Source organism: Pongo abelii, chromosome 2 (genome assembly GCF_028885655.2).
Source record: "Pongo abelii isolate AG06213 chromosome 2, NHGRI_mPonAbe1-v2.0_pri, whole genome shotgun sequence".
Taxonomy (NCBI): Eukaryota; Metazoa; Chordata; class Mammalia; order Primates; family Hominidae; genus Pongo; species Pongo abelii.
In genome coordinates this window covers 11,847,491-11,867,319 of record NC_085928.1, presented here as the reverse complement: position 1 = coordinate 11,867,319, position 19,829 = coordinate 11,847,491, and the positions used below count along the sequence as shown (strand labels likewise).

Here is a 19,829-nt window from a genome sequence, read left to right as displayed (position 1 = left end):
AAACAGTTGGATGTTCTACTGTGGTGTTTAGGGAAGGATTAGGGCTGAAGACATAAATGTAATATCCAAAACATGAAACTGGGTGAGATAAAAAAGAGAGTGCATGTAGATAGAGAAGTCCAAGTGTAAATCCTGGGGCACTCCAAGATTAAAGTGTCAGGGAGAGGAGGAAGAACAAGCAAAAGAACAGCCAATGAGGAAGGAGAAAAACCAAGAGTGTGATGTCCCGGAATCCAAGGAAAGAAAGTGTTTCAATCATGTGAAAGTGATCAGCAGGGTCAAATGCTGCTGATAGGTTGAGCCGAGGCTGAGAGATGATGTTGGATTTAACAGCATGTCACCGGGGAACTTGACACAAGTCATTTCAGTGGAGTGATGGGGATGAAAGCCTGGTTCAAGTAGATTAAAAAGAGATTTGGAAGAGAGAAATTAGTGGTGGCAGGTATGGGCAACTCTTTAAAGAACTTGGCAATAAAGGGAAGCAGAGAAATGGGTGAAAGCTGAAGAGGAAAATGATGGGAGAAATTAGAGCATGTTTGTATATTGATGGGAATTATCTAGTAGAACAAGGGAAATGATGAGAAAGGATATTCATTTGTACAAGAAAATAGCAGAAAACAATGTAACCTACTTGATAAAAGATTTTATGTAATAAAAGTTTTTATTGTAATGTTTAAGACAGATTTTTTTACTGAAACATAATAAACACCCATGAACCCACCATCCACCCCAAGAGCTAGACCACTACCAGTAACATCTATGTGCTCCTCCCTCTCTACTCTTACCTCTGTTTTAGAAGAAAGCAACTTTCCTGAATTGTGTTATTATCATTTCCCTGTAAAATTATATTCTCTTGACTGTATCCTGTTATTTATTGTATCCTGTTATTTATTGACTGATAGATCAAGGATAATCTAACCTATGCCTCTCAACCTGGCCTCCTACAGACAGACATCAAACCACCTCAGTCAGACAGTGCTATGAAATTCCTCCCTTGTGTTTAACCTGCTACTCTAAAATTCTATTTTATTTCATCTTCCATCTCCAGCTGTTAGTGCTTTGTCTGAAAAACCTCTTCTGCACAAAGATCATTATTATTCATTCCTATCAGTATTATTTACTCAGCATGAAAGCAGGAAGAGATTGGCACACCTTCATCTCATGTGCATACAACAGAACAGACCCCAGTGGCCAGAGCATTCTTGTTATCCTGGAAGATGCACCTCCAGCCTCTCCCTCTCATCCTAAGGCATACTCTGTTGGTCAGGTGCCTGTACCAACACCTGGTAGCCCCTCCACAGAGGCCTCAGAAAGGTAGGTGATAGCTAGTGACTAGGTTTCTTTCATCCCCAGATCTTGCCCTGTGGGGAGTGGCCATCCCCAGACCATCCAGGATTCTCCAGGTGTGCAAGGACCTGCAGGATTTTGATAAATGCCAGCAGAGTGGCCTCTTTACAAATGGATGACGACAGGCTGTGAAAAGCTTTCTGCATGCATATGCCAAAAATCTAGTTCCCCCACCTGTTCACTGATACTTAAAATTGCTTTAAGGAGAGAGAAAAGCTTTCATCTCACAACCAGAGAAAGCTCTGAAGACCCTGGGTGAACTAATCTATTTAGACTAATATACACTGTAGTATAAATGGACTGAAGGATTACATGATGCAATGGGCAGTTTTCAAAAGGGTGTAAAGTGACACGGGGTGTAGCAGAGAAAGATGGAGCTTTTCTTACCTCCTTGGGTGCTTAAAAAGAACAGTCTTGAGGCCAGGTGCAGTGGCTCACACCTGTAATCCCAGTGCTTTGGGTGACCAAGGGGGGTGGATCACTTGAGCCCAGGGGTTCAAGACCAGCCTGGGCAACATGGCAAAACCCCGTTTATAAAAATATAAAAATTAGCCTGGTATGGTGGCACACACCTGTAGTCTCAGCTACTTGGGAGGCTGAGGTGGGAGGATTGCTTAGACCTAGGAGATTAAGGCTGCAGTGAGTCATGATTACCCCATTGCACTCCAGCCTGGGCAACAGAGTGAGACTCTGTCTCAAAACAAAGCAAAACAAAGCAAAACAAAACAAAAACAACAGTCTTGAAATCAGAAGACCTGGAGTCAAGTTGGGCCCTGGGCCCTACTGCCAGCTGTTCGATCACAGGCAAAATTACTCGAAGCCTTGAGCCTGTTTTCTGAAATGAAGGTAATATCTACCTTCAGAGTTTACTGTGAAACTTTGATGTCATCATGTTTGTAAAAGTGCCCTGGCACAGCGATCACATTCTACCCAGTAAATATTTTCTATCTTTCCCTGTTGTCCCCAGGCATCTCAGGCTCTGTTCCTATCCACTCCATCCCCCTTTCTTAGCATTATAAGGTCAAGAGTGAGGGATCTGGGACCACGCAACCCAGATTCAGATCCTGACTCTGTCACTTGCTGACTGTCATCTTGGACAAATTTAACCTCTCTGTGCTCAGTTCCCTCATCTGTAAAAATGGGGATAATAATAGTACTTGCCTCATGGGGTGACAGTAAGGATGAAATGAGTTCATGTGTGTAATGCACTTAGAACAATTCCTGGCACCAAAAAACTCATTGTAAGAAGTGTTATTACTATGATTCCTGAGGACTTCTCACCTGTCCACTTTCCACAAGCCCAAAGATCAAGCTCCACTTCTGCCCTCTCACCTACAAAAGCGCACGGTCAATGGCTACACATTCCGCCCCACCCCCAGCGCCCCCAGCCCGGGTTTCCTAACGCCCCCAGACCTATCCTTAACCCTCCAGGCCGTCTGGTCCTTCCACCACCAGCAAAGCCCAAAACAGCTTTCAGCTTCCCCCAGCAGCGCCCTAGCGGATCCCTGGGAACCCGCCGCTTCAGGAGAGGCGGGGCGGCTCTGTGACGTCGGGTCTGGCGCTACCCCGGGTGACCTGGCAGCTGAACCCGCGCAGGGTTTGCCAGGCGAAGGCGGAGCGCTAACGTCTAACGCTAACGGCGGTCGTGCCCCGCCGCTGCTGTCACCCCTGGCCGCTGCTGTCCCCGCCTCTCCCCCCGGCCCCCGCCAGCCACCTACGTTCTACTGCTCTCCTTCTTGAGAAGAAGGGTGGGAAGCACTGGATCTCTCCCCACACCTCTCGCCTAAGGCCAGGCGCCAGGTGTCGCCTGAAGCCAGACAGCCGGTTTGGGAGCGAGCCTGAGGTAGCCACCCCGAGGGGAAGTGGAGGGAGGGCAGGGCTCTGAGCGCCCCGAGGGCTGCGCTGGTCTGAGGGAGGAGCCCTGCCGGACGCCCCCTGGATTCTGAGCCTCTGCTTGTTCACAGGGCAAGGGGAAGGCAAGGAGATCTTCAAGAGAATGTGACTGTGGGGGATTAAGGCTTTCTGGCCAATTTGTGTGCGTATTTTGTACCCAGAATACTGTTATACGGTTTCTTACCCGGAGGACAGTGGTTGTGAGACTCAAGAGTCTGGAATCAGAGCCCTCCACGGAGGAGCCACACCTCTGCTTTTTCATCAGCAACAGGGATATAAAAATACCTTTGGGGAATTGTCATGTGGACCAATGGGCATACCTAGCACTTCATAGACTCCTATCACGCATTATTTTATACCTAGCACTTCATAGACTCCTATCACGCATTATTTTATACCTAGCACTTCATAGACTCCTATCATGCATTATTTTATACCTAGCACTTCATAGACTCCTATCACGCATTATTTTATACCTAGCACTTCATAGACTCCTGTCACACATTATTTTATACCTAGCACTTCGTAAGCTCCTATCACGCATTATTTTATACCTAGCACTTCATAGACTGCTATCACGCGTTCATTTTTACTAGTATCTATTGAACACTAAGTTCCAGGCACTGGGCTAGGCATTGGGATGGTATGGTGAGCAAAAACTGACCAGTCCTGCCGTGGAGTTTGCTGGGGGAGGCACATGTTACTCAAAGAATCATACCAACGATAGGTAAGTGATGCTCTGAAAGGGTATGTACAATGGAACTGACAGGGTAATCAGGGAAGGCTGAGCAGACCTCCAAAGGAAGAATTAACTTGTTAAGAGGAGGAGAATGCATTCCAAACAAGAGTAACCACATCCCAAACTCACCACCTCCAATTCCAAACCCAAACAGGGATGTGCAGTTGTCTGTGCTTGGTTCCAAGCTGCTCATAGAAACCCTCTGAGATTCTGGCCTGGAGCCTTTCATTCATGTAATGGAGACTTTCATTTATGAAACGGAAGCCCTGTTTAGCCCATACCGATAAAACCAAGTGAGAGATTCCAGAAACAAGACTATATAGTCTATTTTAAGACCTACATTCTTCAGCACTTGGCAGATATATATTGGGCTGCCATTTCACATTGGGAGGCATGTTTTGTTTGCTTTTTTGTGTTTTTAAAAAAATTCCTTTTTTCCTCTGTACAGATTTAGTGATTATATTACTGTTAAAACTTTTCTAATACTTTGCAAAGTCTAAAATTAATCATTATTTTATCATCCTTTTCCTCCAAATAAAAGAATATAAATAAAGTAAAAGGTCATGAAGTCCCACCAACCTAAGACCACTTTAGTTTCTTGTCTTGGGATTTCCGAGCCATGCTGGTGTTGGTATAAATTGAAAACTTAGAACTAGTCTGTGGCTACAAACTCCTGGGGGACTGTTTCTCTCCTGACTAGAAGCAGCAATGGAGACAGGTTTCTTTGTTGCTTACCCCTGCCTGTAGGCGGATATTTTCAGCCACACCTTTTCAGGCTGAGGGTGTAGTCCCTGGGCGGGTCTCAAGTTTAGGTCAGAAGGGGAGTCCTTTAGTCCAGACATTTGCCTTTTGTGAGCCCAATCCTTGGTCTCTACCCACCCTGCCTGGCCATTTATCTCAAAGCTTCAAGTTCCTGCCATCTACATTTGCCCAGGTGAGCCCTAGTTTCTTCATTTGCCCAGCACTGCGGGTTCCGCTTTACTCACCTGATTTGCCACTGGAAGATTTCTCTCACTTCACTGCAAGCCCAGCAAGGCAATGTGAAAGGCTTATACTGAGATTTGTCTTGCCTCTAGGTGTTTTGAAGAGGGACAGCGTTTTAGCATATCTAGTCTGTCCCTTTCTCTACTAAAAGCAGACAAAAATCTTTTGATCTGTTGTTTATTTGTGGATGGAATTGTATACACTTTATGGATTTTCATGTTTTGTTTCAATTTGTCCTGGAACTTTTTGAGAGAAAATGTACAAGTTTTCTGCCTGACAATTAGAGTTGAAAAAACATGCAGCTATAAAGAGAGATGCTCATGAAATGGCTGTTTAATGACTATTTTTATATGGAAATAACCTAATGTTAATTCATAGAGGGTTCAGAGTAAATTTTGCTACAATTCTTACCTAGCTAATAACAGCTGGATGACATGCAAAGATGTTCATGATATACTTTTGAGTAAATAAGCTGTTTTGTATAATCTTATTTTTTAATTTTACAAACATATATATTTATACTGAAAAATTCTGGAAGGAGACATCCAATATTTTGGGGTGATATCATTAGGGAATTTTTTGTTGACTTCCCCTTTTTAAATAAACAAGGACTGTGTAATTTTTATGTAAAGGATATAACTATTTACAACAAAAAGTAGGGGTTATAACGGCTTTCTAACCTTGCCGTTGTGTAACAATAGCATGCATTTGTCTTGCGGACTCCCCAAAATTGAGTGTCAAACAGAGGCTGGGTGACCTCCTGTCCAGGATTGCTCTCATCTTTAGAGTCCAAGTTTTCATCTTTTGTATTTTTTCTCCTGAGAATAGGTCAACCAATCAATGGCTCAGACAGATAAGCCAACATGCGTCCCGCCGGAGCTGCCGAAAATGCTGAAGGAGTTTGCCAAAGCCGCCATTCGGGCGCAGCCGCAGGACCTCATCCAGTGGGGGGCCGAGTATGTGCTCCTTTCTCGCCTTCATCTCTTGGAGGACGGGCGGGGAGAGAGGGTCCTGGAAAACCGCGAAGGTTGTCATGGCTGCAGACAGGGGGTCGGGACTAACTGGCATCGTCTTTGTTTTAGCTCTTGCATTGCTTTGATGCTTTAGAATCTACACATAAATACTAATCTAGCTGGGCAAGGATGGGATGCCTCCCCCAAGCGAGCCAGATTGAGCAGTAGGACGCTAGGTCAATAGGCCGTGTCCTGGGGCAAGCAGCAAGTTAGATGACCGCGTCACACCAGCTTATGCACACCCACCTCCTCCCTGCACTGCTTTTCCCACTCTCCGTGGAAAGAAGGGCTGGGAATCTCCGAAGCTTAATCTGCCTTTCTTCGTTCTCCTGTCTCACCACTAGATGGCAGAAGTGCAGCCGGGGGAGGGAAGCGACAGCCCTGGGTGGCTGGGGTGGGACCAGTCCAGCTAGTTCACCCCTTTAAGGAGACACTTCCTCTCCTGCTGTTAAAACTCTTACTCGGACCCAACCAAAGAGGCTTTGTATCTTTGAGGAAATTATTGTTATTTTCTTTGGTGTTTCTCTGAACCGATTTGCTCTGCCAACATAAAGATGTCCACACAGTACACACTGCATTCTGGGGAAAGGCCAAGCAGAGTGATGGGGTCCTCAGGCATGGCTGAAAACAGTGTGCCTCAAACACGGGTGCCTTCTTTCAGGAGAGACCTCCAGAGGCTGCTCAGTAGATGGAGCTTACACAACAATCGCTGCGGGCCTGCATTGAAGTAGCTTTGCACAGAAAACCTCTCAGCTATGAAATTGCTCCTTGGACAAACTTGCCTGCTTGAAACTGGGGAACCAGGACTTGAGACAGGAGTTGGAAGATAACTAGACCTCACGGACCATTTTCAGGCATTTTTACTGTTTGATGATTCCCTGCTTAGGAGGGTTTCAGTGGGAAAGTGAGAGTGAGAGAGGCCATTGAGAGAAAGCCAGTGAGTTGGGGAAGGGAAGATGTCCTCAGCCTGAGGCTGTGAGTGGGTGTTCTGCGCAGATGGTGGGAAGAGTGTGGACACCTTTGAGAAGACATAAAATGTCATCTAAGAGGGGACTTTCGGAGTCTCTGAGCCAGTGTTGTGCTCCTGGACTAGATTAGGATGCAGCTTTTACAATTGGAAGGAAAATAGGCCAGTGGTGCTCATAAAAAGAAACATAAATCGGGGTTGCTTTGCCTAGTAATGAGCTCTGTTTAGTTTTCCATTCTAAATTTTATATATTGCCTCTAAGATTGAACTTTAGCTTCATAAGACTAATTTATTTTGGCATAGTCAGATAGACAGACTTTATCTTATACGTTAGTTTCAAACCCATTTGATTGTTCTTGTGCTGCTGTTTTATAGTAAGCAAAATGACATTGCTTAGTATTGTCCCTGACATTTATGGAAGAAGGAATTCCACTATTGTAGCCTGCTTGCTCTTGTATTGTAACACGTGCTATAATTTTTTTAGACATCCATGAAAACTTAGTTTGTAGTTTAACCACAATGAAAAAGGAGGGCATGACCTAAGAGCCCCCTCCATTCTATCCAGACATGAAAAGCACCTCTCAGATGGTTGTATGTGACTTATTAAAACCTGTAGCATTTTAGAGAATAAAACTCTACAAAGTATTTCAAAGAAAAATATGTATTTAATCCAGTGCAAGTAAGAATTTCCCTACATATGTGTTGTCAACGAAGAAACCTCTTACCAGGTATTGGCAGGACATACGCTTATTTGTCCTCTGGTAGGCATGTGTTACAACTCAAATTTGCAATATATGTGTATAACCATGGACCTGATCACTTGCAAATGAAGCTCAATAACCCAAAGAACGAAATCCATGATTACAGCTTTGCTTCCGTGTTGTCTAACCAATTCCACAAGAAGTCCAGAGATGTTGGTGCTGAGTGTTACTCTACCTGGGCAGCACTTCTGTGGAATGAGGTGCTGTGTGTCTCTGTCCGTCCCATTTATACCACCCAAGTCTGATTATAAAGCCTGAGGCCACACCCTGCTCCTATTGTCATATTGCACCCATGCCCCACCCACCCCAACACTGATCTGTGTGCAGAAATTTCTCATGCACATTGTTAAAGGTGGCCTTAATGTATTTCTTCTGCCCTTCCTGCTGATGACCTCCAAGGGGTGACTGGCAGTTACTCCTTTAGTCCATGTAGCTTTCACTCTGCCTTGCTATGTGGCTCACAGACAGGCAATCGTTAGCCCATCATTGTATGGCTTGACCCTAAAGTGGGCTTTTACAAAATTCCCTCTATATTATTTTCATACTACCTGGATTTGGAGGAAGTAATGGAGGGAAAAAAGCAGGGAGGGACAGAAATTTGTGGTTCATGGATCGTCAATAACCAGGCTTTTGATGGAGACAGACCCTGCCATGCTGCATTGGTGACCCACATGTCAGCGGCTCATGTCCGTTCCCTGCTGTAGGCAGCCTCTTTTCATCTTATGCCAATCCCGAAACAGAACTCAGTACTTGTTCCACAATGCCCCAAAACAAAGTCCACTCCACAAAACATTGAGGAGCAGGCAGATTTCACTGAAAATTTTGAGGGAAGATGGAGAAACAGTTTTATTTCACAGGCACCATATAGCTTAAGATTGTCTCAAACCTTCTTTGGCTTCTCTTCTCTCCTGAGCCTCGCAGGCTGCCCTGCCAAGCCTCTCTCCCTTCCCTCTTGAAGCCCCAAGCCTCACTACCTGCGGCCAGAAACCCTTCCTGATTCACCCCAGGACACTTAACATCTCCTCCCCTTCCCTCCTTTTTTGTTTCTTCAGAGATGGGGGTCTCACTGTGTTACCCAGTCTGGAGTGTAGTGGCACAATTATAGTTCACTGCAGCCTCAAACTCCTGGGCTCAAGTGGTCCTCCAGCCTCAGCCTCTGGAGTCACCAGATTACAGGCCCTAGCCACCATTCCTGTGCTGCCTTCCCCTTTCTTACGTACATTACTTTTTAGTTCTCTTCCAACTTCTCTTCCCAAGATTATATATACATATGTAATATATATCTGTGTGTATAAAACATTCAGAGATGACTGAAAAAGAAACCTGAACCCAATATGCTCCAGGGAATTGCATACCCAAACTTGTCTTGGTTCTTCCTCATCCTTAGAGAAGAACAAAGCTTTGTATTCTCTAAGCATTCTCTATGCCCTAAGTGGAGAGTAACACATTCAGGCTTTTCCCATATGTAAGTGAACTAAACACAATGACACATAGAAGCCACTTAAGAAAGGTTCCTTTCTCTACCTCCTTCCCTCAGAAGAAGGGGGAAGGATTGCTAGAACAGTCAGAGGCCACTGGTGTATACGATGCTCCTCCTGCTCTCTGACTTTTTTTCTTGTAGTTATTTTGAGGCCCTGTCCCGTGGAGAGATGCCTCCGGTGAGAGAGCAGTCTGAGCGAGTCCCTTTGTGTAACTGGGCAGAGCTAACACCTGAGCTGTTAAAGATCCTGCATTCTCAGGTAGGGGCCCTGCTGCAGCATCGACGGGGATGTAGGGACAGTGTTGAGGCTGGGTGGGTACAGACAAAAGCCCTCTGTTCTCCTGCCAGTCAGCTGACCACTTAGCACCACCCTAAAATACACTAAACCGTGGACTGAAAGTAAATCTTCCCTTGGGGAAATGGGAATAATTTTGAAATTGACTGTAGGCTGAGTCATTGGTGGAGTCATCCCAGATTTCCTTGAAGCTGGCAGAATGTACAGGGGCTCAATGCAATGCTCATCTCGTCTCTCCAGAAAAGTGCAGGTCCTCAGTCACTCGACAGTGTCTCCCTTACTGATCAAGACCATAATATGATGCCAATCACAGTTTGGGGAAGGTCATATTTTAGCTCCCCAGTTATCCCAGGTCCAGACATAGCTTTTACCTTTTAGGGAGAGGCTGTGAGCCTCTTCACAGCCACATCATCCTAGGAGCTGCCTGGTGAATGAATGCATGAGGAGGGTCCAGCTTGAGAAAGTTTGTGGTTTGGCCAATTCCCAGGAAATATGGTTGAGCACCACCATACCCTGCTTTATGATCCAGGACAGAGAGGTTTGGGGTGATTTAGGACTGGCTTGGCTAACTACCTTGGTCCCAGAGGCTTAGCATTTCACTAGAATCAGACGGTCAGGAAAGGTGTTGGAGCACTTCATCAGGGGCATCTGTGCTCTTGTTGCATTGGTGGCCAACAACTAGTCACCTTCCCTCCTTTTATCCACCAAGTACCTTGTGCAGTGAACAAGACAGAGCTCTAAAGTACCTGGGATCAAGCAACATTAGGCAGCCAGACCAAATCCCCGTGGGTCAGCCACATATCCCATATCATTCCTGGGAAAGCATGAGGGATGCACTTGAGGTCTAGAGCTAAGAACTCAGTGCAATCTGGAAGAAAGAGACCTATGTCTTGTTCTAATTTTACCACTAATTAGTGGTCTCAGGTAAGCCCTCTACCCCTTGGTTTTGTTTTCAGGCTGTTCTATCTGTCATATAAGGAATAAAACAATTTAGGAATACAATAGCAGATGAAAGCATCACCAGAAATTAAAATGTAATATAAATGTATATCTTTTGCATAATTCTGACACCTAAAGTTTAACAATTAATAAATTATATTTCAGCATGCTCTTCACTAGGATTTGCAAAGATAACTGCCACACAGAGCCATCTTTACCTTCCTAACACCCCCTCCCGCCCCTTGCCATGTGCTGGGAGATGTGGACCTAGCCTGGGGGCAGGGTGTTTCTCTGGGCTTTGTCTCAACTTCTCCCACATCCTCTGTGTTGTGTCTGTCCCCTGCCCTGCAGGTTGCTGGCAGACTGATCATCCATGCAGAGGAGCTGGCCCAGATGTGGAAAGTGGTGAATCTCCCAACAGATCTGTTTAATAGTGTGATGAATGTGGGTCGCTTCACGGAGGAGATCGAGTGGCTGAAGTTTTTAGCCCTTGCTTGCAGCGCTCTGGGAGTTGTAAGTTACCTTGACTCTTTTTTGTTCCTGAAGGGGAAATCTCTCTCTGGGCCTGGAAGGGCAGTGCATCTATACACGCGGTCAACTCTCCAGGGCTGATGATAAACATGCCTCTTCTCATCTTGTCCTTCTCCTCTCTAAAGCAAGGTCATTTCTGTGCTCATCAGGCAGTAGCAGGGGTTGGGAGGAAGAGAGAGGGAAACACTGTGGTCAGGCTCTGGGGAGAGTTGACTACAGTGTAGCTCTTGGATTATTTATGAATATTGCCCTCAGATTTATTTTCACTCTGCTCCCTCCATTCATATTCCCAGAGACAACCAAGAGCCGACTGTAGAAAAAGACTTCTAGACACCTAGAATATATATCAATAGACACTTTTTAAAAGGGGTACAATCTTATAGAATACTACTATGTAATAAACAGAATTGGATGCAAAACTCAGACATAAGAAAGCAAAAGAAAAGAGAGATGAGGCTATTTCTGAATTTAGTCACGACATCTCCATGGATGCAGGATGTTCATAGAGATTTATGCCTTTTCCAAATTTGACTTGTTTGATATTGGAAAAACAATTTTATGGTTTTGAAGCCAAAGATGCTGAAATCAGTTTATATGTATAGATATCTAAAGCTTGGGTATCTTATATGTGGACTTACATTGTTAAACATTGTTAAAATAACTTAAAATGAATCAAAAACATGGTTTTTAAAAAGAATCCCTGAGATACATACAAGTTTGAAAATTATTGAGAAAATAATTGCCTCTGCCAAAACCAAATGGTATGAAAAGGTAGTCTGAATCATTCAGCATATCTAAACATAATCTTGTTCTTCTCAAATATGCTTGGAATGCATATTTGACAGGTTTGTTTCTGAGAAAATTTAGCAGAAATATTGTAGTCCAACTTTTCCTATAGGTTCCCCTACAATGTTTATCATTGCTTTAAAGAGAAGTAAACAAGAGGACATTTGTGGCTTTTTTTCTTCATTGTCCTTTATAGCATTTATTACTGAATAAATCACTATCCTCTGAGGAGGAAAAGAAAGTAAGCAGCAGAGGCCTATGAGTTGTCAATCAGGACTGGGGAAAATCACAAACGGGAAGATAAAAAAAGAACATATTTTATTAAATTTTTATAGGCTTACAGATTTTTTTCACACCACATTTGGAGATGTTTTGGGGGAAAATGTACCTTTAAAATTTTATCTGTAGTTAATTCTGATCTTCTTTGTCTACCCCACCCACAAAGGGTCAAATAAGAAAATAAATAAATTCAATCCAATCCTGAAATTTTAGTCTGAGGCAGTAACTGAAAGAGCCTAAAGGTACATTTTCCAGTATCTCAGGTTTTTCCTCACCATGCTGTCTTCACCAAGATGGCAGTTGAATGTAGACGGAAAGAGGGGACTCTAGGACCACAGAGCAGTCATTTCTCACATCCCTCAGTCTTCTCTGGCATCTCTGGTCTCCATGGCAATCCCTGTCTGTCTGGTCGCTAGCTGCTTGCAGCTTAAGTTTTTGGTTTCGTCTCTCCCAGATTGGTGAAAGGCTGATGATGCCTCCCCAACTGGCTCATTTCCGTTCTCAATGGTGTCGAGGGCCTCTTTGAGTCTGCCAGGGTGTGCTATCTGCTCCCTGGCTCTGGTGGCCTACTTCACAGCCCCTCACCAGTGTGTGAGGTGTCTGAGCCCTTCCCTTATCCCCATACCTCAGAGTAACAAAGAGTGACTTTGGAAAGTCAAATTCCAACCGTCCCTCTGCTTAGCCCACCGTGTAGATGCTAAGTTTCTTCTGATGTACCTGCCTCCCAAACTAGAGAGGGGAAATCATGAGGTGAATTGGATCTTTCTACTTCCCTTCTAAAACAAGGAGGTGGGATTCAATGTTCCATGAGATTCATCTACCTCTGACATCCTGTGATTCTATCCCCACTTCTCTGCTTCCTCTGAGACTTCTCTGCTTCCTCTGAGGCTTCTCTGCTTCCTCTGAGACACCCTCAGGCCTACCTCTGAATAACAGTGAGCTCCTCCAATTCTAAGATGCCTTGACACATCTGACTTTGCTCCTCATCATCCCCATGTCAAAGAACCCCTAGAGGTAAAGTCAGCCTGGAGGTTAAGTCTGTAAATAAGGGGTGCCCTATGAATCCAGTAATCAATACCCTTATATTCATTTCTATCATGCTGGACTGTTTCTGGGATCTTAAATGTGGGGTTGGTCAGTGGTGCGGTGTGAATGTTTGTGCTCTCCCAAAATTCATATATTGAAATCTCAACTTCCAAGATGATGGCCTTAAAAGTAGGGACTCTGGGAGTTGATTAGGTCATGAGGGTGGAGCCCTCATGAATGGGATTAGTGCCCTTATAAAAGCTGCCCCCTCCACCAAGTGAGGACACATAGAAGGCATCATTCATGAGGAACAGGCCCTCACCAGAGAGCAAATCTGCTGGCACCTTGGTCTTGGACTTCCCAGACTCCAAAACTGTGAGCAATAAATTTCTGTTGTTTATAAATTACCCATTCTAAGGTATTTTTTTTACAGCTGAGACTAAGTCAGGGGTCACATCTGGTGGAGACCTTGCATCCTAGTTAATTCATATTAATTCTGGGCTTAGAGGCAAGCCCAGAATTTCTCTTTCCTTTGCGAATTCAACGGCAAGACAGGATCTCTGTGTCATCTAGAAAAGCCAGTTTGTTCCTTGTAGAAGAGTCTAGTAACAGGAGTTTTTACTCTGGTAGGTAATAGGTACATTTACTCCATCTTGAGCTCTCTGGGTCTAATACACATTATTCACAATGCGATGGCATGCAGACCTGTATTCCTCCTCCCTTCAGCATTCCTTCCTCTGGACTGGCCTATGCCACCTCCTGTTCCACTGAATTGATTATTAAAAAAGGAAGAGATCATGTATGTAGAAAATAATGTTCACTGGAAAGAATGACTTTTTTTAGCAAATTATTCACATTTCAAGGCTTTCACCTCTGACTTTGAAAATGAAGCTCGCAAGATGTTTAAAGACTACCTCTGTGAAGTGGATCCCCAAAAAAATATTGTGCAAGAGAATGAAGATCTGTTTACTTTAGATTTATGTCAGTTTACCAAATAGCTCTAGTACAAAGAGTTATTTATCCACTCATCCATTTATCAAATCTTTAAAAATATTTAAAAATCTTACGAGGCAATAGAATTTGAAGGTTTATTGTTTGAATAAACAATAAAAGATGATGTTTAGAGTTGAAAGCCCCTATGTTAGTTTGTTAGGGCTGCCATGACTTGGTGGCTTGAACAACAGAAATTTGTTGTCTCTCAGTTCTGGAGGACAGAAGTGCTGGGAACAAGCTGTCAGCAGGATTGCTTTCTTCTGAGATGTTTCTCCTTGGCTTAAAAATGGCCAGCTTCTCGAACTGTGTCCCTCTGTGCCTACATGTCTGGTGGCTCTCTCTATGTCCTAACTTCTCTTCTTATAAAGACACCCTACTGACTTCATTTTAACTTATCTTTTTAAAGGTCATATGTTCAAATACAATTGCATTCTCCAGTTCTGGGGTTAAGACTTCGACATATGAATTTTAGGGGGAACAATTCAGCCCATACCAGCACCCCATGGGAGAGGGCAACAGAACAAAGCATTAGTGGTGCAGAGGGTTGTTCTTGTTTGCTTGTTTGTTTTTTTACAGAAACGGGTGAGCTGTGGGTGGAAATTATAAAGTTCAGAGTGTGCTTGCAAATCTACCCCAAAGCATTCTCCCACTGACCTCATCTCACATGCATGACTTACCATCCTCCCAGACAGCCTCATATATACTAGTTAGCCCCATGCCTGCCCTCCCACCTGCTCTGAATTAAGTGAAAGTGAGTAGAAGATGCAGTGTTTCACAACGATTTCCATGAGAGGACCCCCAGGGGCAGAGGAGAGGAAAGGAAGGTGGCCTGCCTCAAACTCAATTTTTTTTGACATCGTGTGGTTTATTGAAGATTCTGTTTCATAAAATAACAATGCTTATTAAATGTAAAGAAACAAATTTTAAATATTAACTCAATTAAAATTAATAATTATTACAAATTATGTTTAAATTACTTGGCATCAAGTAAAACTATCACTCAAGGACGAGTTTATTCACATCCTCAGTACCTCCTGACATAGACTTACGCTCCTGGGTAACACACACCACAGTTAGAGAAGTCCCATCTAGGCAATCATTCTGTTCTGGGAGAGGATGAGAGGAGAACAGCAAACATCAACTGCTAAGGCAGGACAAGTCTCCTCTACTAATCATGTGGGAAGACACAGCAGCTGCTTTTTCACTCACCCTAAGTCACCACTCAGGACTGATCTTTCACTGATCCCTGGAAGAGTGTGTCAGGATGATCTGTACATCATCAGTTTCAGTAAACCACCAAGATCTGTATGTTGACCTTCATTTCACAACTCTTTTGCTTGTAACATTTATTCAAAGGGTGGGTTTATTTAAAGACGTGAGATGAGTTCTGAGCATGCTCCTTTAATGTTCAAGTTTCATTGTAAGGAGGATTTGCTTCTGTAGTAACCCTTCTGTTAAAATTCCTGGCACTCATTGTCAACCGATATTTCCCCAGCAATATAAGGGTTAGTATTATGTAATATGAAATAAAGCACTAGGTGATTCTATTTAGATGGACCCAGATGCTTTAGATGAAGGTTTATCTTGATGTTCAAGACCATTTTTCCAGTGTCTTCCTGGGACTCCATTTTCCTGGGGAAATTATCCTTCTCTTACCTTCTTCTCCTCTACTGTGTCTTGCTGGAGTATATAGTATCTTGCTGGAGTACATAGGCTAGACCATTTATCTCAGCTCTTTAGAGATAAGATTGGAGGGTAATAAGAAATAATTCTAATGATATAGAATACAAATCAACTTCCCTCCTTTAGTGAGGTTATTCGGACTAAAGTAACAAATATCTTAAAGTATTTAGGAATTTATAAATTTAATTCCTTGAGTAGTCTTCCAACAAAGAAAGAAAAATAAAGATACCCAATACTTAATATTTTTTAGAATGAATTAGTGACATTTGAATGTAAAAATTTCAAGCTTTCTAGAATCTTAAATTGTTCCCACTTCATTTTGTAAGAGCAATATTTTTGTTTTCTTTCTTGTATTTAAATGGATCTCAGGAATATTTCCTGGAAGAGTAACTTTCTCCTCATTTTATGTAACTTTTATAGACTATTACCAAAACTCTCAAGATAGTGTGTGAGGTCTTATCATGTGACCATAATGGTGGGTTGCCCCGGATCCCGTTCAGCACCTTCCAGTTTCTCTACACGTATATTGCCGAAGTGGATGGGGAGATCTGTGCATCACACGTCAGCAGGATGCTAAACTACATTGAACAGGAAGTGTAAGTTAACTTTTACCAATTGGAGGTGAAAGAATACCAGGAAAACAAATCTATGGGGCCAAGACAGAGTGAGATTATTGTATTATACTGCTCTGGGAACAGAAAAGTGAGGACATGAAATATGGATCTGAGACAAAAGGGGAAAGGGAAGGAGAAGAGGAAGGAAAAGAATGATACAGGACAATAATTCTTTGAGTGCTACTGAGGCTAGCAGTAGTGGCAGCAGCATCTGAGAACATGTTAGAAATGCAGAATCTCAGGCTACACCCTAGACCTATGGAATCATAAACTGTAGGGGTGGAGCCCAGGAATCTGTGTATTTATAAGCTCCTCCAGTAACTCTGACTCATGCTTAGCTATGACCAGTGAAACAGAAGTGGAAGAGGAGGATGAGAGGAGGAGCAGCGAGTCAAGAGTTAAGAGGAAAAGAGGGCTGGTCATGGCGGCTCACACCTGTAATCCTAGGGTGGGTGAATGGCTTGAGCTCAGGGGTTCAAGACCAGCCTGGGCAATATGGTGAAACCCCATCTTTACTAAAAATACAAAAATTAGCTGGGCGTGGTGGTATGTGTCTGTATCAGTTAATTGGGAGAATGGCTTGAGCCCAGGAGGCGGAGGTTGCAGTGAGCCGAGATTGCATCACTTACTCCAGCCTGGATGATGGAGCCAGACCCTGTCTCAGAAAAACAAAGTTAAGAGAAAAACGAGCAACAGCAGAATTAATTTGAAATGAGAGTTGTTTGTATAATGTCTTTCTTAAGATTAACTGTCAATTAACTAACTGCAGATATACCTTTATCCAAACAGAATTGGTCCTGATGGTTTAATCACGGTGAATGACTTTACCCAAAACCCCATGGTTTGGCTGGAGTAACAGCACAATTTTGGCAATTTTAAAGGAAGATACAGAGATGATTGTACTTCAGAATGACTGAAACCCATATACCACCCAAAATCAAGTTTCTTGTACAACTGGTACACACTAATAAACAAACAAACATGTGAGATCAGAAATGTGCGGAATTAAGATGTGAAGTTGTTGGAACAAAACACCTTAATTACCAGGAGATTAGTATTCTTCCCACGTGGACACTGAGTAAAAGTGGGTGACAAAGCACGGATAGAAAATGCATTTCCAATCAAAGCCAGACTGTCAGATTTTAAAAAGCAGTATGTTAACCAGACACAGTGTTGTTGTTCTGTGATTGTTAGGCATAATTTAGATGAGTGTCTTTTATATGGTCAATTGAAGTTTTTACCAGTTTATTTCTCCATTTGTTGGTACTGTGCTAGTCATTCATTCATCCTCTCATCAATATTTATTGAGGTTAGCTATGTGCCAGGAATAGGGTTGCCAGAAAAAATACAGGACACCCAGTTAAATTTGAATTTCAGACAAACAGCAAATGTTTTGTTTTGTTTTTTGCTAAACATGGCAACATTCCAGGAACTATGCTGGCTTCTGAGCAGATACAAATAATATCTGAATTCTGCCTTCAAGGAGCTCACAGTCTAACATAAGAAAATACATGAACATACATTACTTTCATGCAAATGGCCTTGAGAAGAACTAACAGGATTCCAGTAAGTGTCAATTCAACGGATTTTTCTGAAACCATATACAGATGTCATGGAACCCACTAGAGAAAATCCCCTATATGAGCCTAAGACCTTCTGACAAGGTCTTAAAGATTTTCCTTTCTCGAAGGAAACAGATGAGATTAACAGGCTGTGATTATGGTTCTTAATGTCAGGTGTGCCAAGGTCGCTGGGTCAGTCCCTTGTATTTGTAATACTATCCCCTCTTAAAAGTTGCTTTTGCTCAAAAATTGTGTTGTTACATGCATATGTGTCTCTACATCAATTGAGGAGAAATTTGTCTATTAGTGTCTAAAGGTAAGAGGAGATTGTGATTGGATGTTACCATGGTCCTTGATTTCTGACTCGAGTGAAACAATAAAAGGGACTGAAACAAATTCTTCCCCCACAGCACTGGGCTGCACCTGCAGGGGATGGGCAACAACTAATCCTACCTGCTGTCTGCCTTCCTAGCCAAAGTGGCCCCGCATTTCTTTATTTTTTAAATTATACTTTAAGTTCTAGGGTACATGTGCACAACGTGCAGGTTTGTTACATATGTGTACATGTGAGTGGCCCCTCATTTCTTTTTTTTTTTTTTTTTTTTTCTTTTCTTTTTTTTTTTTTTTAATTTATGAAGTATTTATTGATCATTCTTGGGTGTTTCTCGGAGAGGGGGATATGGGAGGGTCATAGGATAATAGTGGAGAGAAGGTCAGGAGATAAACACATGAATAAAGGTCTCTGGTTTTCCTAGGCAGAGGACCCTGCGGCCTTCTGCAGTGTTTCTGCCCCTGGGTACTTGAGATTAGGGAGTGGTGATGACTCTTAAAGAGCATGCTGCCTTCAAGCATCTGTTTAACAAAGCACATCTTGCACCGCCCTTAATCCATTTAACCCTGAGTTGACACAGCATATGTTTCAGAGAGCATGGGGCTGGGGGAAAGGCCATAGATCAACAGCATCCCAAGGCAGAAGAATTTCTCCTAGTCAGAACAAAATGGAGTCTCCTATGCCCACCTCTTTCTACACAGACACAGCAACAATCTGATCTCTCCTTCCTTTCCCCACACTTCCCCCCCTTCTCTTCAACAAAACCGCCATCGTCCTCATGGCCCGCTCCCGATGGTCGCTGTCTCTTCGGAGCTGTTGGGTACACCTCCCAGACAGGGCAGCCGGGCAGAGGCGCTCCTCACCTCCCAGACAGGGCGGCCGGGCAGAGGCGCTCCTCTCTTCCCAGACGGGGCCACCCGGGCAGAGGCGCTCCTCACTTCCCAGACGGGGCCGCCCAGGCAGAGGCGCTCCTCACTTCCTCCCATACCGGGTGGCAGCCAGGCAGAGGCGCTCCTCACCTCCCAGACGGGGCGGCCGGGCAGAGGCGCTCCTCACTTCCCAGACCGGGCGGCCGGGCAGAGGCGCTCCTCACTTCCCAGACGGGGTGGCCGGGCAGAGACGCTCCTCACTTCCTCCCAGACGGGGTGGCAGCCAGGCAGAGGCGCTCCTCACCTCCCAGACAGGGCGGCCGGGCAGAGGCGCTCCTCACTTCCCAGACTGGGCGGGAGTGGCCCCTCATTTCTCTCTGCTCTGCAACCTAAGGCTGTTTGAGAAGTCTGAAGCACTACAGGTGAAACCTGACACTGTAATTAATCAGGATTAGAGAATGAGTGAAATCCTTTAACCTGCCTCAGATTCTTGGTGTCTCTCAGTTTCTCTTCCACTGTGTCCAAAGAACTGAAATATGGTCTTGTCTGCAAATAGGGAATAAAGGGGGACAGAAGAGACAGCTCCAATTTGAAAGACTTTAAAATAACAAATTAGGTTCATAAATGTAACAAAAGCAGGAGTCCTTTGTACATTTAGGAAAACAGGTTGAAATCAGAAACTTAGTCTTGGTAGCCTTGAACATAATCCCTCAAGAGTGAGGCTAATGAAATTCCAA

The 19,829-nt window shown here is 43.7% G+C and overlaps 1 protein-coding gene across 8 annotated transcripts; it reads left to right on the top strand.

Annotated features, from left to right (window-relative positions):
- Nucleotides 1-2,879: 2,879 nt before the first annotated feature.
- LOC129058448 (ropporin-1B) lies at nt 2,880-17,326 on the top strand. Of its 8 annotated transcripts, XM_054551342.2 has the most exons (8): nt 2,921-3,190; nt 3,312-3,382; nt 4,883-4,913; nt 5,792-5,919; nt 9,326-9,443; nt 10,770-10,931; nt 16,137-16,312; nt 17,120-17,326. In XM_054551342.2, exons 4-8 carry the CDS (start codon nt 5,804-5,806, stop codon nt 17,184-17,186), a joined length of 639 nt encoding a protein of 212 aa, XP_054407317.1. In that variant the 5' UTR covers nt 2,921-3,190; nt 3,312-3,382; nt 4,883-4,913; nt 5,792-5,803; the 3' UTR covers nt 17,187-17,326. The 8 variants fall into 8 exon arrangements, with proteins under 8 accessions (XP_054407318.1, XP_063577784.1, XP_054407321.1 ...); XM_063721714.1 differs by lacking the exon at nt 4,883-4,913 and having other exon boundaries at nt 2,908-3,190; XM_054551345.2 differs by lacking the exon at nt 3,312-3,382.
- The last annotated feature ends 2,503 nt before the right edge of the window (nt 17,327-19,829 follow it).

Excerpts from the sequence above, each read along its gene's own strand:
- LOC129058448 (XM_054551343.2), top strand. The coding sequence starts at position 5,804 with ATGGCTCAGACAGATAAGCCAACATGCGTCCCGCCGGAGCTGCCGAAA. Across the intron at positions 9,444-10,769 it reads TAAAGATCCTGCATTCTCAG|GTTGCTGGCAGACTGATCAT; the intron begins GTAGGGGCCCTG and ends CCTGCCCTGCAG. Across the intron at positions 16,313-17,119 it reads AACTACATTGAACAGGAAGT|AATTGGTCCTGATGGTTTAA; the intron begins GTAAGTTAACTT and ends TTATCCAAACAG.